This window comes from Sinocyclocheilus grahami, unplaced genomic scaffold (genome assembly GCF_001515645.1).
Source record: "Sinocyclocheilus grahami isolate Dianchi unplaced genomic scaffold, SAMN03320097.WGS_v1.1 scaffold257.1, whole genome shotgun sequence".
Classification (NCBI taxonomy): Eukaryota; Metazoa; Chordata; class Actinopteri; order Cypriniformes; family Cyprinidae; genus Sinocyclocheilus; species Sinocyclocheilus grahami.
The window spans coordinates 1,611,902-1,632,894 of NW_015505436.1; the positions used below are offsets into that span (position 1 = coordinate 1,611,902).

The window sequence follows — 20,993 nt, forward strand, 5'->3', positions numbered from 1 at the left end:
ACCCATTGGTTTTCTCTTTTTGTTCGTCGGCGTTAGATCTAGTGAACAGAACAGAACACGGGCAGTTTATTGAGGAAATTTGTGGAACAATAAAATGGGTAAACTTGCAATAAGGTGTGGCCACACCAGCAAAATTTCACCGACAAAAATACTGTCGATAGTGTAAGAATGCACAAAGCACCACTTAAAATGATATTTCACCCCATCACCCTCAAGCCATCCTAGGTCTATATGACTTTCTTCTTTCAGATGAATACAATCTGAGTTATATAAAAAAAATTTATATTAAAAAAAACTCAAGAATGTGAAGTTCAAAAAACTGCATCCATCCATGGGGTTAATCCAGGGGGTTAATAAAGGCGTTCTGAAGAAAAATCGTCATCCGCTGGAACGTCACTCTCTCGTGAATGCGCGTACGACAGTTAGTGGAAGCTAGAGATTACGGCTTATAAGGTGTTAAATATGGATATTTTTCTTACAAAAATGCATCAATTCGCTTCAGAAGGCCTTTATTAATCCCTCAGAGCCATGTGGAGCGCTTGTTATGATAGATGGATGCAGTAATGATAATCTGAAAGAAGAAAGTCAAATACACCTAGGATTGCTTGCCATACTGTATAAAAACAACATATTTTTACTCTCCTCTCGTGTCATCATAGGGTTTTTCGGGTCCTGTTGGATTAGAATGTGGTTGAAGAAGAACAGACCTCAAATAGTCAGAGTTCCTTGAACATTTTTGATCTAAATATTGCATGCAACCAGATGGTTTCCTAGCGACTAGGCCTGTGAGTCAAGGACAGAAACGTGAATGATGGAAAAATGGATGGACTGCAAGTGTAATTTGCTCAGGTTTCAACAGATGTTGCGAGGTTATACTTTGGAGATGCTTTCTTCTTTCTCAGCCAGCTTGTACCCATTGGTTTTCTCTTTTTGTTCGTCGGCGTTAGATCTAGTGAACAGAACAGAACACGGGCAGTTTATTGAGGAAATTTGTGGAACAATAAAATGGGTAAACTTGCAATAAGGTGTGGCCACACCAGCAAAATTTCACCGACAAAAATACTGTCGATAGTGTAAGAATGCACAAAGCACCACTTAAAATGATATTTCACCCCATCACCCTCAAGCCATCCTAGGTCTATATGACTTTCTTCTTTCAGATGAATGCAATCTGAGTTATATAAAAAAAATGTATATAAAAAAAAAACTCAAGAATGTGAAGTTCAAAAAACTGCATCCATCCATGGGGTTAATCCAGGGGGTTAATAAAGGCGTTCTGAAGAAAAATCGTCATCCGCTGGAATGTCACTCTCTCGTGAATGCATGTACGACAGTTAGTGGAAGCTAGAGATTACGGCTTATAAGGTGTTAAATATGGATATTTTTCTTACAAAAATGCATCAATTCGCTTCAGAAGGCCTTTATTAATCCCTCAGAGCCGTGTGGAGCGCTTGTTATGATAGATGGATGCAGTAATGATAATCTGAAAGAAGAAAGTCATATACACCTAGGATTGCTTGAGGGTGAGAAAATCATGGGGAAATTTTCATTTTTGGGTGAACTATCCCTTTAACACAAATCATTGTCGAACCAAGCAGCGCTTTCTCTTAGTCAGCATGACCGGCTTCAACAGAAGCAAATTTTTGCTGGGAACTTTTTTGCCCTCACCTCAAAATCGTGATCATGCAGATTCTTCACAGAGCAATGGCAAATATGACCGCACCTTTAGCTTAATGAAGAATACTAATAAATCAATGTGGGAATACAGCTGTCAGATCATGTTAGAACAATCACCATGTAGTTGGATTTCAACCAACATTTCAATCATCTTCCTACTGAAGATGACTTATCCAACTGGTATGTCCTAAATTAATGTTGGTTAATTCTGATGGGATTTTTACAGTGCCATTACATTACATTTTACTCTTTTATGGCATGTGATCTTCACAAATAGTGAATAAATTATTTATAATTCACTCAATTTGTACGGCTTTAAAAGAGATCAGCATATAAATTCATAGAAGAGGCATGAATTTCATTAGACATAGTTGACAATTCACAATAATGGCAAGGAGTTCGTTCATGGCAATGGTTTCCAAAGTTCTTTGCTCAAATATTTTTTTCTTAATAAAACTAATTGTACTTTTGTTGTTACATCTGTGTTTTAAAATATCTTAACAAGAGATAAATTATGTGGTAGACAGACTTGTTTGCAAGGAAAATTAGTTCTTGTCTTCGTGCAAAAGACAGCCACATTTTTTTTGGCTATTTGGCACTATTGTCAATAGTGTTTGCAATGTATGAAGCACAGCTCACACATACATTCACAGCAAATTTGCATGACAAAAATAAGGTGCTGTCATATATTAAAATTTTGTGGGCAAGAAAGTCCATTGTCTATTGTCAACAGTGTAGCGATCTATGAAGCACAGTCACTTTCAAACCAAGCAGTTTTCTGATGGTCAATGCGGCAAAATCTAGTGACCAACTTTAACCTGTTGTCAAATCTGCGTGGGGAAATCTTTTTTGTCCTCAAGTAAAATTCCCCCATTGCACTGATTCCTATTAAAATGACTCCATTTTGATCTTTCTAATAAACTTAACTATTTTGATCCATGTGACCACATCTTTATTTAATTGTGGGGTGAATTTAACACTTACCGTTTTCTCAAAAGACACCAAACCAGTGTAATGATCAGTAGCAGTCCTAGCATAGAGGCCACTATTATTGTTGCTAGAATACCTGAAAGGATAATTAACCTCATAATTAACAGTATGTTTAATCATTTTTGTCCTCAAGTAAAATTCCCCCATTGCACTGATTCCTATTAAAATGACTCCATTTTGATCTTTCTAATAAACGTAACCATTTTGATCCATGTGACCACATCTTTATTTAATTGTGGGGTGAATTTAACACTTACCGTTTTCTCAAAAGACACCAAACCAGTGTAATGATCAGTAGCAGTCCTAGCATAGAGGCCACTATTATTGTTGCTAGAATACCTGAAAGGAGAATTAACCTCATAATTAACAGTATGTTTAATCGTCTCAACTGTGTTTTTAATGCAGCATTGTATTTGTTTTGTACAACTTTGTAAATATAAGTTTACAAAGTGCCATTTTTCATGTGATATATAAAGAATATGATCACAACCTGGTTTAAAATTAATTTTGTGCATCAAATGGAAGTTAGTGAAATTAAAGTAAACATGAAATGGCATTTGCAAGCCATTTCCAAAATGTGATGGATTTCAGAGTGAAACGAGATATTCAACGATAAAAATGCAGGACTTTATTTTATCCATTGGGGATTGCTATGAAAAGTTATGGATGAAAGTTATTCTTTTCTTTTTACATTTTTGCATTCATGTTCTTTTATGAATCACGCGTGTGAGTTTGAAAGCGAATGCATGAAGAAAGTTTTGGGTAAATTCTGATTTCACGTTAACTCAACAGAAGTTAAAAATAACTTGTAACTCCTCAAATAAGCCCAGACCTGCTTCTTTGTTTAGCAGTTGCTCAATATGATTAGCAGTCATCACACACTAATGTTGCACAACTGACATAATGCACAAAAATACACAAATGTGGCTGTGATTACACATGTGGTGACAAAACCCAGTGCTGCCAAATAAGACACGCATGCACATGTACAGGGCACAGTGGTTTAAACTAAAGATATCTGTCAGACACTGCAACACTACAATTAGAACTAAACCATAGATACGTCAATGATAAGGTCTTAAAGTCATGCTAAGTGTACAAACATGCCCTCTCCATATGTTCAATCTTATGTCAACAGCAATTTTGTTGTGGCCAAAGAGAGTGGTGATGCAACACTGCAGCTACACGTCACTGCATGGCCACCAGCTCATCGCCTCGCATGAGTGTCATAACATAAGACGTCACGTCTGTTAGCCAGGGGTGAGGAAGTGTCTGACATCACAAACACACATGCACACACAACTGTTTGGTTTACTATAACGTACCCCAGCTCATCCAAGTAAAGTCTCCTTGAAGGAAAGAAAAGAAAACTATGAATTGAGAGGAAAGTTTTGTGAATATATTGCACATACAAATGATGTGGGACTATTCAAGAAAAACACACACACACACACACTCACACACACAAGATATATTAATAGATATATTAGTGTTTTAACAGTTTTTGTTCATACAGTGAAAGTCAATGGGGTCCAAAACAATATTGGACACCATTGACTTCCATTGTTGGGCCAAAAAATATCTTCTGTGCTCAGTAGAAGAAAAAAAGTCAAACAGGATTGGAATGACACGATGGTAAGTAAATGATGACAGCATTTGCGGATAAAATCAGAAAATGCACTACTGCGGATAATACAAGCTCCAAAGATTCTGATATTCTTTTAAATCAATACAAATACAAATATAAACTTAAGCCATTGCACTTTATAATATTCAGACATCACTTCTGAACACCATTTAGAATATAAACAGGGACATGTTTGTCCTTTACAAGTGGAAAAAGTGATACATTTTTAATTGACATTTCACAAAGAATTTTATAGACCAAAATCAAGAGTCAGTGTCCAAAAAAAGGTTACGCTGTTTGCTGTCTCTCTGGATTTAGATCACACCTAAAAAAAGAGTACCACACAGCATTCGAGAACTTGAGAATGTTAAAATACTTTAAGTGCTGATTTTGCCCTTTGTCCCTTTTAATTTGCGCTTGACTCTTTGAACTTTTCCCAATAAAATGCAAAAATATGCCCTCACCATGATGGTCTTCTGTCTTTTTGTGCATTGCACATCATTATTAAAATAGTTTGAGCCGTATTCTCCCACAAAAACCTCGCTAATGCATAAAACTAGACTAATCATTAGATAGTTAATCTGGATCCTGAAGGCTGGAAATTGTGTGGTCCTGTCGACATCCATCTAGCAAAAGCATACTGTCCAGTTCATTGGAAAGTAACTACAAAGTTTTCATAACCAGCGGCGTAACATATCATGAACACTATTTGCTCAACAAGTCATTTCATCTACTGCAAAAGCAAAACTAGTTCGAGACAAAGACTGTTTGAGTCTTAGAGACAGTGTTAGAGGGTACCATCAAACTAAATAAATATTACTCAAATGACATGCTAGCCTTAGGAGCTGACTTGACTATATGAATATTGTGCGTGACAGCGTACTGCAGAAATGTAGGCCCTCGGGGGAGGACCATGGCCCTCGCTGGGTCTAATCTTCCCATTCAGCACGTTGAGGTCTGTGGTAAGTCAAGGCTGAGTTGAAGTCCTTTGGGATTGTGGCTTGAGGATGCCCTATGGTGGTTTTCATGTTTGGGTTTCTATGCTGGTTGATTTGCCTCCTCATCTTCTTCAACATGGCTTCAGCCAGTGATTGTTCGAGCTCGGCGGCTTCGTCCCGAGATCTTCCTTGTATGAGTTTTCTTATGGTCTGAAGATCTAGATCAGACTGGCAGTGCAAGTAACTCCTGAGGTTCAACTCCGGGAAGACGACCTCTCTCAGAGCTTCAACCATCAGACCCTTTGCATGGTATCTCTCGAGTTTGTGCGCGACGTTCTCCTCCAGGGATACAAAGCATATCCCTTTATCCGTATCAAATGCTCCCATATACCACGGTGTTGGTGTGTTCTTCCCAACGGAAGAGGAGTAGCCAGTATTGCTTTGCACCTTGTTCTTTGACCACTGCTTTTTATGAGTTGCCTGGCTCCAGTGTCTCTGCTTCTTGGTCTTCTTCCACTTCTTATCCTTTCCCGGTTGGGGACTCAACTTTGGCAGAAGTTGGTAGAGTCCCTCGTCAGCCAAATCCGCAAGGTCACCCACCAGAAGTTTCTGGATGACTTGCTTCCTTTGAAAGGGGGACGCCGCTGAAAGAATACCATGCAGTCCTGCACCAGACACAATGTAGAGAGGTGTTCAAGCTTAGCATTGCAATGGAGGACTGCTAGGGTAAAACTTTACTAGTGCAGAGGTTGGAAGGAAAAATGAAGGACCAAGCTTTCTTCTCCATAATTTAGCTTCTTAAGAAACATTGCCATGCAGTAAAGAACGCAGCAAGTGGTATAGATGAATTTAGCCTTCATGCAAGGATGTTAGCACAGCAAGACTGAAGCGGATCACAAGCCTCCGGTAATGACAGCAAACCCAAACTTCTCTCATAGCAACAAAATGCCTGACATTTAGAAGTAAACTCTGTGGTGCACCAACTATAAAACCAGGTTTGGAGGGAAAGATTTATGCAAGTTGAAGCATCTCATTTAAAACCCAGCATTTGTTTCGAAGGAGCCTGCAGCAGCGAAGGTCTTTCATTCAGGAAAAAAGGTAACAGTGCATAAATGGAGGCCTTACGCAGATGTTGAAAGAGAGACAAAGCCAACTTGAAAGCTCATATTCCTATCAGTTCTTTGATAGGAAACCATGACACTCATATAAAGCTTCTCTTCAAGCATTGCAGCAGATATTTTAACACTTAGGCTTCCTGGCCATATCATACAAAATCAAATTGCAATCTAGACACTACTTACCATCCTTGAAGGAAACCAGTACCACTCTGTTATCTGCGATTTGTGGTTTCCGGTAATTTCCGTGAAGTGGCACAGTAGTAGACTCTTGGGCATAAGAAGCATACAGAGCTGTGGCCAATGCCAAAAACTGTAAAGACACAACAGTAACATTACTACACACAATATAGACAGCTGAGACTATTGACTCGGAGTTGCAAGTCACACACAAAGAGTCAAGGTTTGGCTAGTTAGGTGTTTGCAGTTATGCCATAACTACATACACTAGTACCATGTGAATCATGTCTTCTGCTAATGGATAGCGTTGCCCCAGATATCATAGACCTACTTGGTCGTACTAAAAAGCTCATTAGCTTGCAGTGCAGATGAAATGTATATTTAATAACAGTTGCCCGATTTGATTTCTACTAAACCACTTTTTCTCGAAAGCAAAGCAGTACCTATTTTCGTGAAATACCTGTTTTCTTGAAATGGTGACCGGTCTCCTAAACACGGTCCATAGTACACTGGGATAGCAGGGCGGTGTGGTCAAAGAACCATCGTAGCGGTAATACTCATCCAAACGGGCCGGTAGCAGCGCATGGATGTTAAATGCTGGGACCTGTATTTTCTGATCTGTCAGTTCACAGGTTAGCAATAGGGGAGTGTTAGCATACTTGTGTTGTGCACATCCCAATCACAGATATTTGAAACTATATGAAAGTAACATACCTCTGTACTTTATCCCATTCATGTATTTGAAGAATTTGTCGAAAGCAGGGTTGAACTCTCCAATCTAAATTATATAAAACACTGACTCATTAGAAAATAAGGAAAATTTGTTGATGTGACTTTTAAGCACTTATTACAAGAACTTATTACAGGGACAATCACCCTAAATTACTGAGAGTTAAATGCCTTGCGGTGATGGCTCATTGCTCAGTTCTTGCGGGAATAAAACCAGTAAACTTCCGAGCATCAATCCTGAGCCTTAACCACTGCACCACATCAGTCGCAGTGGTTTGAGGCCTGGACTCACCTCAATGAAAACTCCCAGCACAGCCAGTCCATCATGCTTGTCCACTGCCATTGAGATGTTGGGGTATTTGTCAGAATTGAAGTGTACTACATGCATCTGGATACAACAGAAAAAAACGTGTCTTTAAAGAGGAATCATAAGTAAATCTATCTATCTATCTATCTATCTATCTATCTATCTATCTATCTATCTATCTACCTGCCAAGCTCACAATCTACCTGCCAAGCTCACAACCTAGTGCTGAATCTAAAACTGAAAACTTTTACAGTGGAATAGCCATATATTGCAATAGCATTAAACTAAAGTGATAAACAGAGATAGAGTGATTACTATTTTTCAAATCCTCTATAATGGGCTTATGCAATTGAAAGCAGTTTGATCCTGCACTAAAGGTGTTCACAGTAAAGGACGAGGTCTCCTCTTTGGGGTGTGCGTGTACATATTTACTTTACCTCTCCAGCAAACCGTTTGCCATTAACAGTGTGTTCTGATCCAGTCAGCAGATTGGAAGAGCCCCAGTGGAAGTGGAGCTGAGCTGCTGAATATCTGTGAGGGAGGCTGGAGATGTACATGTGAGATGGCAAATACAACTGCACTGTGGGTACAAAGGAAAGAAATCATGCATTTCACCTTTAAGGTATGGTCACATGCAAGACAAAAAGGTATATTGTGGCGAATGCATCCGTTCCGGGTAAAAAAAACTTGAACCTAATGCAAAATCTGCATGGGGAAATGTTTCGCTGAGTCAAAAGAGACCATGCCCCAAGTCAGGTCCATCTTTCAATGTAAAACTATGTTTTTTTCCTGGGTTTAGTTTGTCAGGCATACAAATCTTAAATGTGGCCACTGCTACAGGTAATATTACATGCTTCCTCAACAAGCCATATGATTTCCGGTGTCCACAGCAGAAACAGTACAAGGAAAGTTTAATATTTAAAGGATTAGTTCATTTCGAGAATAAAAATTTCATGATAATTTACTGTTACCTTTTTACCCCCGTGTCATCCAAGATGTTCATGTCTTTCTTTCTTCAGTCAAAAAGAAATTAAGGTTTTTGAGGAAAACATTCCGGGATTTTTCTCCATATAGTGGACTTCAATGGGAGCAACCGATTGAAGGTCCAAATCGCAGTTTCAATGCAGCTTCAAACAGCTCTACATGATCCCAGCCGAGGAATAATGGTCTTATCTAGCGAAACGATCATTCATTTTCTAAAAAAAGAAGAATTGTCCAACTTCAAAATCGTCCAACATCGTTCTTTCACCTTTTTTTGTAAAGGGCATTTGACTTTCTTTGCACGTTTGCTTGTAATCGGTACACTGGATCGGTACTTCCGCCCAAGTCACACATGACCTTTCCAACGTAACTGCGTAATGTGTGAATCGAGCTAGTGCAAGATGAGCATTTGTGGTTAAAAAGTATATAAACTTTTACTGATCGTTTCACTAGACAAGACCCTTATTCCTCAGCTGGGATCGTGTAGAACCCTTCGAAGGTGCATTGAATATGAAATTTGGACTTTCAACCAGTTGGGTCCCACTGAAGTCCACTATATGGAAAAAATCTTAAAATGTGTCCTCAAAAAACTTAATTTCTTTTCGACTGAAGAAAGAAAGACATGAACATCTTGGATGACATTGGGGTGGATAATTAACAGGCCTGCATATCGACATTTCCATTTCATAAATTACGCAAGCTTTTCAACTAATAATCCTGCCTAAGTTTTCCCAAAATAAGTCTGTAATGGTTCTGAAACCCCAAGCACAGTGGTACACTGTCAGGAAACCTCATCAGCATTAATCCTCGTGGCAGGACCTCTGTGGCAGCAATGCACACTTGCTGTAGTTAACTATACATTTCCCTCTCTTTCGGACCAGACACTACTCTTTGGAGTGAGAGTGGATAAAATAAAAGAGTGTCTTAAGTAAACAATCACAGTCGAGAAATGGTAGATGGAACAACTTCAGTCTGTTTAATGCACTTTTGGCCAAAAATATAGCAGAAAATACCCATTACCTAGAAAAGTAGCAGTTGTGATGTTGTTTAAGACGTTACCTCGAATCACAACTTTGCCATATTTTCCAGACTAAAATACAAACAGGTTTGTTTTATCATAATAAGCGGGTGATTACGGGAAATTGCTATGGCAGACATGCAAAATAGATCCTTCTATCATTTTCTCCACATTGACCTAGAAATTAAGCTTGAGAAGAAAGACTATTTTACCTTTATGTGTGACACACTGTCTCATTAGTTTAACAACCACAAATCCTTTAATCTATTGTAGTGAAAGAAAGGTCTATGTTTTCGCTCAGACATTACAATATGAAATGTAATATCTAAAAATGTACGTTTATAAGGTACGTAATGTGACAATAGTTATTAGTCGTCTTTAAAAAACAAAATGCTCTATAATCATACTGCACCAACCAGAGTGACCGTTGTTGCTGAGAGTGAGCTGTTCTTTGGTCGACAGGTTGTAGTTCTGGACCTGGATGGGCGGCAGGTTTGGATCGTATCTCAGCAGCTGTGTTTGGAAGTCGATGGGTGACTGAAATGCTCCTCCACAAAATGGGTAGTTGTTGGACCAGTTGTGTTCTCCATCAGGTCCTGAAAGCAAAAGTCAAAGAAAGCTGAGGTTAATGGAGTGACTGTTTCTTATCTGGCGGTGTACGTTTGAACTTTTGATGTGGGCAGAATTGGACTGCATTAAAGTTTTGCACAGGCTAAGGTCGAGCGGTCACAGAACACTGCCTTACAAAATGAATGCCCTTCATGAATACCACACCCAACAATAAAAGATAATGTTTTGCTTTGGGGGAGGCTTCGAGGTCATTCCAACAGAGTATAAATTTGTCTAAGAGACATTTCTAGTGCATTGTAGAGAAAAGGGTACGGAAAAAGGTAATTTTTGAATAATATGGCAATGTTTTTAATTAAAATAATAATTATTAGGCTTTTTAAATGCAATTGTCATTGTTTTCTGCTACTGAAACAGTGGCAGTAAAAGTGGTTTCCTGTCGCTGTGGGCTTAAAGCATCACATTAAGGGCTTGTGTATTCTCTGTCAATGATGATCATGGTTTTGTGGGCAGCTTTTGTTTTCTGGACTGCCGTAACTGCGAGACTTCAACACAGTGTTTCTTTTAGTAGCTTAACATGTTCCTCCCTTGTGGTCGTAATTACTCACTGCTCAGTTCATTTCTAATCTGGATTAGCCTCTCCATCATAATCACATCAGATGCTTGTGGCCGGCCCTAAGAGGTTCATAACCCTAAATCATAACTGCTATGCAGTCACAATGAGCAGACCTCTACAGTAAAACATATGCAGCTCTCTGGTCTGGACGTGTTGGACATTAACACAATGAACTGTTTGAAGCTGAGTTCATGCTGCTATTTTCAACAAAAGCCATAAGTTAAAGAGTTAGTTCACCCAAAATGAAAATCCTGTCATTAATTACCCTCATTTTGTTTCAAACCTGTAAGACCTTCGTTCATCTTCGGAACACAAATTAAGATATTTTTGATGAAATCCGAGAGCTTTCTTACCCTGCATAGACAGCAACGCAACTGACACGTTCAAGGTCCAGAAAGGAAGTAAGGACATCGTTAATAGTCCATGTGACATTCAACCGTAATGTTATAAAGTAACAAGAATATGTTTTGTGTGCAAAGAAAACAAAAATAACAATTTTATTCAACAATTTATTCTCTTCCGTGTCAGTCTTCGATGTGCGTTCATGAGAGTTTCACAACATATGCATGTGGTGCTGCTGACATAGAAATTACGGTTGAACCACTGATGTCACATGGACTATTTTAACGAAGTCCTAACTACCTTTCTGAGCCTTGAACATGTCAGTTGCGTTGCTGTTTATGCAGGATCAGAAAACTGATATCTTATAAAATATCTTATTTTGTGCTCCGAAAATGAACAAAGTTCTTACGAGCAGAGCCGATCCTCCCTATACGCAAAATACGCAAGCTGCGTAGGGCCCCCGAAACACCACGGGGCCCCCTTGCTCTCAAAGATGATTTCATTTTAGTTTTGTTTTTGAATTTGGCCAGCGGTTATGAAAACATGAATGATCATTTCTTTTAATGCGGTGCGCTATCGCCCTTTCTACGTAAAAATCTGTCAAATCGTGTAATGTGAATGTCGTACAGTCTTGTTCGAGACTAAAAAAACGAGTTGAAAGCGTACCGAGCCACGGAAGAGACTGTTTCTCAAGTGCTTTCCGCGAGCGCGATTCGAGACGGAGTGAAACACAGACAAATGCGTTTCATTCATTCGTCCATAGCCACTCATACACCACTCAACCCCCCCAATACAGTTTTGCGTAGGACCCCCAGAAGTCTAGGATCGGCACTGCTTACGAGTTTGGAACGATGAGTAATTAATGACAGAATTTCCATTTTTGGGTGAACTATGCCTTAGTGGTATTGCCCTTATATTAAAATAAGTTATTAATTGAATTCAATTGTATTCATTTTAAATAATTAAATTAAATACATTTAAATAATCTAAATAATTAAATTAATTCTAATTAAATTAAAAAAGATTAGATTAAGATAATTTGGGGTTTGTTACGACTTGTCATTTTTGATCAATTAAATGCCCTTGCTTAATAAAATTTTGAATTTCTTTAAAACAATCTTACAATCCCCAAACAATATTAAACCGTTTTTAAACAATTTAGCCTGAGGTGGAGACTTATTGTTACTTATTTACACATGACTATACTTTGGAACATTTCTGTGTCCAAAATATCTGAGTCCAAATCTGAGTGCGAGTCCAAGTACCCCAACTCTGTTAGGGTGTTCTGGATGTTCGTTATCGACTCAAGTCAAAAAGCCTCATCCTAATCTCAAAGATATTCTCTGCTCAACAAGCCGTATGATTTAACTATCATTCATGTCTGTCTGGGATCAATTATGCTAAAATAATAATCTCATCTAACTTTTTTGAGCATTTGTGCATCTGTTTTCATCTTAGACCTCAGGCAGAGACGTGTTTGATGTCATTATGTCCCTGTACATGATTGAAAACGGCCTTGACTCAGCGGAATTAATTCAGACTCTGAATGTCAAGAGCTCTCAGTGTTAGCCGGCACAAAGGACAATACTCATCTGAGCTCTGTCTGATGGGCATGATAACATCTACACAACAGCACAAGCACTGTAGTGTTTCTCGTTGAGCTATTCATCATGGTATTTCAAACAGCGGTCAGTTGGATACTTCACTCAATTTGTCACATTGTCTGCATCTCAAAATATATACATTAACATTTTAATGGGCAAAAAACCCCATAGACTTACATTTTGGGCCACTCAGATCAGTATTCAACTACTTAGAACACTCAAAACTCTTTAGCATCATATCTCTGACTTCTGCATGAGAACCACTCGTGTTTTCTTCAGAAAATGCAAAGATCTAGTTTTAGTAGCAACTAAACTTAGCAATTCGCTTAATGAGGGTGGTTGGTTTGATAATCACATCGTCTAAAATTTTTAGTCTACGAGCCTAAATACAGCACATTACAAGGTAGTCTGACTTTGTAGGCACTGTAAATTTGCACACAGAAGTGAAAATTATTTCACAAGTTTAACTGAAGGGACAGAAGAGATTCAACTTGTAAATTGCAATGTGCCACACACAAAGACAGAATAATATTATGCATTGTTCTTTCCTAAGTATAGGGAGCTATGAAATTTCACAGCCAAGCAATTAGACGAACAATCTCCTCCCAAAATAAAGCCATTATAACAGCTGTTTTGCAGTTGAGGTCCCTTGAGTCGCATTATATCTTCAAACCAGTCATAAAATAAATCAAAACAAGACATGTAATGCAATTACATAAAAGTGTGTAATAGTGTTTCTCGTTGAGCTATTCATCATGGTATTTCAAACAGCGGTCAGTTGGATACTTCACTCAATTTGTCACATTGTCTGCATCTCAAAATATATACATTAACATTTTAATGGGCAAAAAACCCCATAGACTTACATTTTGGGCCACTCAGATCAGTATTCAACTACTTAGAACACTCAAAACTCTTTAGCATCATATCTCTGACTTCTGCATGAGAACCACTCGTGTTTTCTTCAGAAAATGCAAAGATCTAGTTTTAGTAGCAACTAAACTTAGCAATTCGCTTAATGAGGGTGGTTGGTTTGATAATCACATCGTCTAAAATTTTTAGTCTACGAGCCTAAATACAGCACATTACAAGGTAGTCTGACTTTGTAGGCACTGTAAATTTGCACACAGAAGTTTAACTGAAGGGACAGAAGAGATTCAACTTGTAAATTGCAATGTGCCACACACAAAGACAGAATATTATTATGCATTGTTCTTTCCTAAGTATAGGGAGCTATGAAATTTCACAGCCAAGCAATTAGACGAACAATCTCCTCCCAAAATAAAGCCATTATAACAGCTGTTTTGCAGTTGAGGTCCCTTGAGTCGCATTATATCTTCAAACCAGTCATAAAATAAATCAAAACAAGACATGTAATGCAATTACATAAAAGTGTGTAATTCAATTCTGTGTTACTCAATGATTCAGCAAGTCTACTTGCAAAGTCAGTGAGAACACGTGAGTGACAGCGGCATGAGGAGAGAGCTGGGTGGAATGACACAAGAGCCGTGAGAGTCAATAGAGTTCAAAATGGGGTCATCTTTGCATCACGAGATCCCATTTTCCAGGAGCAACATGTTCTTTGATACCTCCTTCATGGCTGCCAGAGGGTCTCCATGTGCACACTGGTATGGCATACTGGGATTGTTAGAGATAACGGCGAAAAAGCCAGCCCAGGAATAGTCTTGACTCATGAGGATGGTAACCAGAAGCCTGTTTGGTTCCCTAGGTGCAGGCAATAGAGCAGAACACTGCCACAGTGGCCGTGATTAAGCATGTTTATTTTAAAGCTCTTCAGCGTGTAAAGAGCACATTTTGCTGGTCTCTGTAGCAGATGACTGGATGACCTTTTCTACTGAGGTGAAAACAACTCCATGTGGTCATTGTAAGAGAAGGCATTACAACTCAATTACTTACAGTTAGGTGATAACCTAAGCTAAAAGTTTCATGATTCCTCCATCTTGCATTTGATGGGATGAAATAAACATGATCAACGTTTCATATACATTTTTAGTCAACTTTTTGATTTAAAGGAGTGTCTTATGGCATCTCTCAGTAGTGAAAATGGCGTAATATTTGGTCCAATTAATTTCAGAGTTGTTTGTTTGAATGAATCAAATAAAAAATTATTCAATGATTCATTTGCTTCATTAAAACAGAACGGTTCACGGAAGTCTATATGTGTGGCATTTTAATGTATTAAAATATTTTAGTAAAAATATTCAAAAGTTCCGTGATTTTTTTTTAAAGAAATTAAAACTTTTATTAAGCAAGCACACACTGAATTTATCAAAAATGACAGCAAGGAATAATTCATCTAATTTGACTAATTTAAAATCTAGCTAATTCAAAACGCAGTTCTTTTGAACTTTACACTTGTCAAAAAAAATCCTGAAAACATGCACCACAGTTTCCTCAAAAACATTAAGCAGCCCAACTGTTTTCAACATTTATAATAATGAGAAATTCTTCTTGAGCAGTAAATCAGCATATTAGAATGATTTCTGAAGGATCATGTGACACTGAAGACTGGAGAAATGATGCTGAAAATTCAGCTTTGCATCACTGAACTAAATTATATTTCGTAAATATAATAACAGAAAACAGTTATTTTAATTTGTAATAATATTTCACAATACTAGTTTTTACTGTATTTTTGAACAAATAAATGCAGTGAGCATAAAAGACTTACATCTATCTATCTCTCTATCTATCTTGCTTGTTTGTCTTCATTTAGTATGGAAACCCTGCCATTCTTATATTAATATTTTAAATTGCAACAATGGTTATTTCATTTAAATAAATAAATAAATGAAGGGTCTACTTACCATTATATGTCCATTTTGCCCCTGAAAAAAAGAGGCAGAAACAAATATTAAATGCTTTAATGTTTCACTCAATTCAGTCATAAATCAGTCAGATAATGCATTCCACTGCAGCTGGACTTTCTTCTGGCTGCAACCTGCTGCTCTGGTCACTGCTGGCTTCTCACAGTCAATCTGACTGACAGGCTGAGCCAGACTCGTGCTGGTCTTTCCCAGAGATTTCTGGTTGACAATGAGATTCCCCCGGAGCATGTATAATCTGTCACTGCTTAAAATTCTAAAGAGCAAGTCACTGGAAAGCAAGGCATTCCTCTTATGATTAAAGTTCATAAGTTTAATTTAAATCGATGGTGACACAGAGTCTATAATGAAATGCAAAGCATTTTTGCGCAACTATTTTTAACTGTAAAGTAATGGAAATTTTTCCCAAACGACACAGGAAATTATGATATTTTCTCAATATGAGATTTAGAGTCCAAACAGGAAGCCGCACAAATGTACTGAGCAATTTGGTCATCGCTTTTATTCACAAAAGTTAATCTACCTTGCTACTGTAGGACCACAGGTTTTTCCTGAACTGACTCTTTGGGGAAGATCTACAGAAAAGATATTAACAGCGCAGTTAAGTCGGCACCTGAGCATTAATTTGGCGTGACAAATGTTTCACCTGTGGTTTTCAATACACTGAGGTCATCCGGGGTCATCTGTCAGATCTGCAGACACAGCCTTACTAATTCAAAGCATTTTGGGGTTCTGTAAATTTATAATTACACATTATGATTTTACATGTTTTTACTTTACTCCCAAGGTTGTTCATTTATGGAAACAGCCACTCATTCACCCACTCATTATGTTAACAACTTAAATGAACTTCCAGGAATCTATATTTGATGTTCAATTTTCTTCCAAATGCTTCTACACCAATATGAGACCATATCGTCCATTTAAAGTTTTTACATAAGGTTTTTACTGAGTATATGAAAAAATACAACCATTCACAAGTATGCATCAGAAATTAATTTTCTTAAAGTCTTTTAAAAGAAAGTAACAGAAATAAGAGTGTTCAATATTTCTGCAGTATGCAAATATCACATCTATACGCCTTTTTTTAACCACATAACTTAGCAAACATTTCCACATTCTATAGGCTAATGCTGAACACATTATTAATAATTCACATTTTCCTTTATTCTTTTATATGTAGGCTACAATTTTGAATGCACATGTAGTACTGACCTGTTAAGTGATAGGCTATCATGTTTCTGACCAATCAATGGAAGTTAGGTTATTATAACGCGAGTTCTGCAGGACTTACCTGTGGACTCGAGGTGACACGCGATCAAGATGATGAATAGAAGTGTAAGTGTCATTGCAGAGAGGTACCGGCTGCTTCTCAAGTGCCCTCAGAAGTCGACTCAGAAGAGAGAAACGCTGACATAGCTGTCGGCACCGGCTCTTATATCAAGCATGCTGCGCTCGCGAGTTCAACAAACTGACGTCACGGCGATGACAGAGCAGCGCCTCAGGCTTCAAACAAATCTGGGGCTGTGCCTCGAGCTAGTGTGCTGCCTACCCAGACAGCATCAGAGGAGCACAGCTTTGTCTTAACCCTGATAAATAGCTATTAGCCACACGCTCTCAAACCGGCAATTTTAAAACTCCGCAAACAAGGTACAATAGAGCGTCATCTGATATGAGAAAAAAATTACAGCTTATATGACAGTGATTATATCTCCATATTGCAGCATTTGCTCGGTGTTTACTGTGCCCGCAAATAACATACTGCGTTATTATAGGTGTCTAGCCTATGTATATTGTGGGCATCGTGTTTAATGTGCAACTGTATACGTTTTGCTGCTATTGTATCATATTGTATGGCTATTTATCTATCAGTCCATGCGCACGAAACGCCGCTCAGCCAATCAAACTCGTGGACCGGAATTAATTGTTGCAGGCCTAAATCATCATCATCATCATTGTAATTTTTATTATTATTATTGATATTGACAAGCATATACTATTATACAAAAGCACAACAATAATTTAGTTTATACATGAACAATAATTTAAATGAGACATTCTGACATTCTAATTTATTGAGATGCACCTGTATATATATATATATATATATATATATATATATATATATATACACACACACACACACACACATATATATAAAACCAGAGAAAAAGTTTCAGTTATTTTGTTGACCTTTTGTGACAGATTCTGTAAAGCGTCATCCCTCTAAAGATGCAATGCATAGGTGTGCAGTATTGTATTTTCTCATTAGGAACAGGAAAAGTGGATTTTACCCATCTCTGTTTTCCCCCATCTGGTGACCTTTGACATTGATGAAACAACTTCAAATAAGATTTTTTTTTCGGTTTCCTATTTTTCTTTAACTTATTTTAGCTTTGAGAAGAAGAAAAAAATTTAAGATAGAAATATGAGGCAAAGAATTAAAAAAAATTATAATTAAAAGAATAAAATAACAGAAAATAGAAAAAAATATATAATAATTCCTAAATTAAAGGTTTGTGTTTCATTCTGGTTTTCCTATTGTTTAAATTTTGTTGAAAAGTCATTTTAAATGATTTTAAAAACACACGTTGCAAATTATGCGGTTTTCTTTAGATAGTATTACAAATAAATCACTGTCAATAAACAGCAGGTTCTTATTTTAACAACTTAATATGTCCTGCTATAGAGGCACGTTATCCCAAATAAATATTCACTTTAGTGAAAAGTGTGATAAGTAGCTTTTCTTATTTTTAATTTGATGTAATATTATGTCAAAAATTGTCTTAACCAATACCTGCTATAATTTTAAGGAAAAAAATCCATGCTGTAAATTCGGTTCTTGAGTTTTTTTTTTTTTATACACACTGATATACTTTATAATGTCACTACGAGCTAAATCTATCACATACGTCTGTCACACACTATGTGAATCACCCACTGGAGACACATGGATGATCTTTTAGTGAACCGAAGGTCAAATGGGGAGAATCCCTCAGTAATTTACCATCTGAGCCACTCAATATATCCAACATTTTTAAAAGCCTACTTATACAGTATATATGATGGGACTGAGGAATAACAGTTAAATTATGTTTTAATTTACGTTCTGTAAAGTAAGGAACAGCCAATGCTGAAACCTGAATCTCTACGCACATCATTTGTGGGGCCTCTTACTGGCACCGTGCTGGATACTATTTTCATCTGTAACCTGTGAAGAATTCTCCCATAGTAAGGTACACAAAAATGGCCATTATTATATTATATTATATTATATTATATTATATTATATTAGTCTTCTGCTATATCTATACACTTTGAACTTTATTTTTAAAGTTTATTTTTAATTCTGCGCTAGACCAATGCTAATTGTGTTTAAAGGAATAGTTCAACCAAAAATTTTAATTTCCTGAAAATGTGCTCAGCCTCAGGCCATGAAGATGTAGATGAGTTTGCTTCTTAATTTCTTCAGAAATGTACCATTCCATCACTTGCTCAGCAATGGATCCTCAGCAGTGAATGGGTGCCGTCAGAATGAGAGTCCAAACAGCTGATAAAAACATCACAATAATCCACAAATAATCCACACCACTCCAGTCCATTAATTAAACAATCAGTTAATGTCTGTTGAAATTAAAAAATTGTCTCGTCTGAATCAGGAGAGAAATATGCACAGATCAAGCAAACAAGCGAAAAGATGTTATGTATTATGGACTTGTATTTTAGCTGGAACTTGTGATGGTTTAAAGTAAAAACATCTTAATAATGCGTTTGTTTCTTACAAACAAGCAGCTTTTCACTTCAAAAGACATTAATTGATGGACTGGAGTGGTGTGGATTACTTGTGGATTATTGTGATGTTTTTATCAACAGTTTGGACTCTCATTCTGACGGCACCTATTCACTGGATCAATTGCTGAGCAAGTGATAGAATGCTAAATTTTCCAAAACTGAAGAAGAAACAAACTCATCTACATCTTGGATGGCCTGTGGATGAGTACATTTTCAACATATTTTCATTTTTGGTTGAACTATGTCATTTTACTGATTTACTGATTTTTTTTCTGTCAAAATATAGGTAACGTAAAAGTATATTGCTTTTTAAATTCAAATTCAAATTCCTAAACGAATTGAGGTAGTAAACAGAAATTCAACTCAAATTTGAATGTAGGAAGTGGAATAAAATTAACCAGAGTTCAAAGATGTACAGTAAGTTTATTTTTAATTATAAAGAAAAAAATCAAGACCTTGTAGCAAATTTATCTTTTTTCTTGCGGATGTACATCTTTTCCAAAATAACAATCGGAAACAGTAGGCCTACAAAGTGGTGAATGAAACCACTGTCTCATGATTTTGTAGGCCACAATTAATCACCTGCCCAAGTGTAAAATTCTAGGAAACCATTAACATCTACAGAGAAGCTTTTCACCAAATTTGAGAGATTTAGTGAGATTTAATTTTGATGCAAGAGACGTCTTGTGATATGTATAGATGGGCTTCACTTCATCTGCCTATAGTTGGGAAGTTCAATGTTTTGAAAATTTAATACAAATGTTTCGTGCAGACTCTCCTTTTTGAAGTTCTTCTTTCTCTCTTTGGAATGGTAAACAACCGCAGTTACATTTTCAGCTTTTCAGGTATTTACAGCTTCGGCATTTACTTAAGTCTTGATGCAAAAGACTTAACAGCATTAATGGAAAAAAAGATCCCAACTTGATATTAGAAGATGACGAATGATATATAGAATTTAAGAAGTTTTAAACCTGTAAAATAGTTTTACATAATTCTTACAACATAATTTTTATAACAAAATGTACAAAACCAAATTTAAACCAGTAAATCCAACCGTCACTTTCTGCTGAATTAGCATAACCACGCTGCTACCAAAATCTGTTTTGATCCTTTAACATATACTGACAACCAGCATAATAACACAGGTGGTAAAGACACATGGAGAATCCAAGTTCATCATAAGCTTTTCCACAAGCTGAGGTAAATCCTAATATATAGAAGATGAACAGTGTCATACACACAACCACAAAACACCATGGTAACACACAACACTAAAATAATACAATAAACATTAATTTTACAACATAAGATATATAAATCGTAATGAAACCGTAACAAAACCGAAAACACACTTATTTGCATGAAATACCATAAAATGTTACATAGGGAATGTCAATTATAAGTTGACTTGTTCTTTGTATTTTCCAAACCTGTACATTTCAGTATTTTATTGTAAAATTACATTTGATGTTCTGATAGATCAGTTTTTCACCATATATAGTAAGTGAACACACTGTTAAGCAAATAACAGTATATAGTAGTAATAGTAATAGTAGTAGTGGACGTTCTTTCACTCCATTTCTCCGATTGATGACGGACTCGAGCATGTGGACTGTGTCAGAAAGCGAACACGTATCTCCAGTGTAGACAAGATAGCGCCAGAT

At 37.0% G+C, this 20,993-nt stretch overlaps 1 protein-coding gene across 1 annotated transcript; it reads right to left on the reverse strand.

The window, feature by feature from the left end:
• Nucleotides 1–4,690: 4,690 nt before the first annotated feature.
• ca12 (carbonic anhydrase XII) lies at nucleotides 4,691–16,939 on the reverse strand. The gene is made up of 9 exons (XM_016290355.1): nucleotides 16,832–16,939; nucleotides 15,520–15,540; nucleotides 9,979–10,158; nucleotides 8,001–8,143; nucleotides 7,549–7,644; nucleotides 7,242–7,305; nucleotides 6,988–7,145; nucleotides 6,534–6,660; nucleotides 4,691–5,897 (listed from the first exon to the last, which is right to left on the reverse strand). The coding sequence occupies exons 1-9, from the start codon at nucleotides 16,884–16,886 to the stop codon at nucleotides 5,224–5,226; spliced, it is 1,518 nt and encodes a 505-aa protein (XP_016145841.1). The 5' UTR covers nucleotides 16,887–16,939; the 3' UTR covers nucleotides 4,691–5,223.
• Between the last annotated feature and the right edge of the window lie 4,054 nt (nucleotides 16,940–20,993).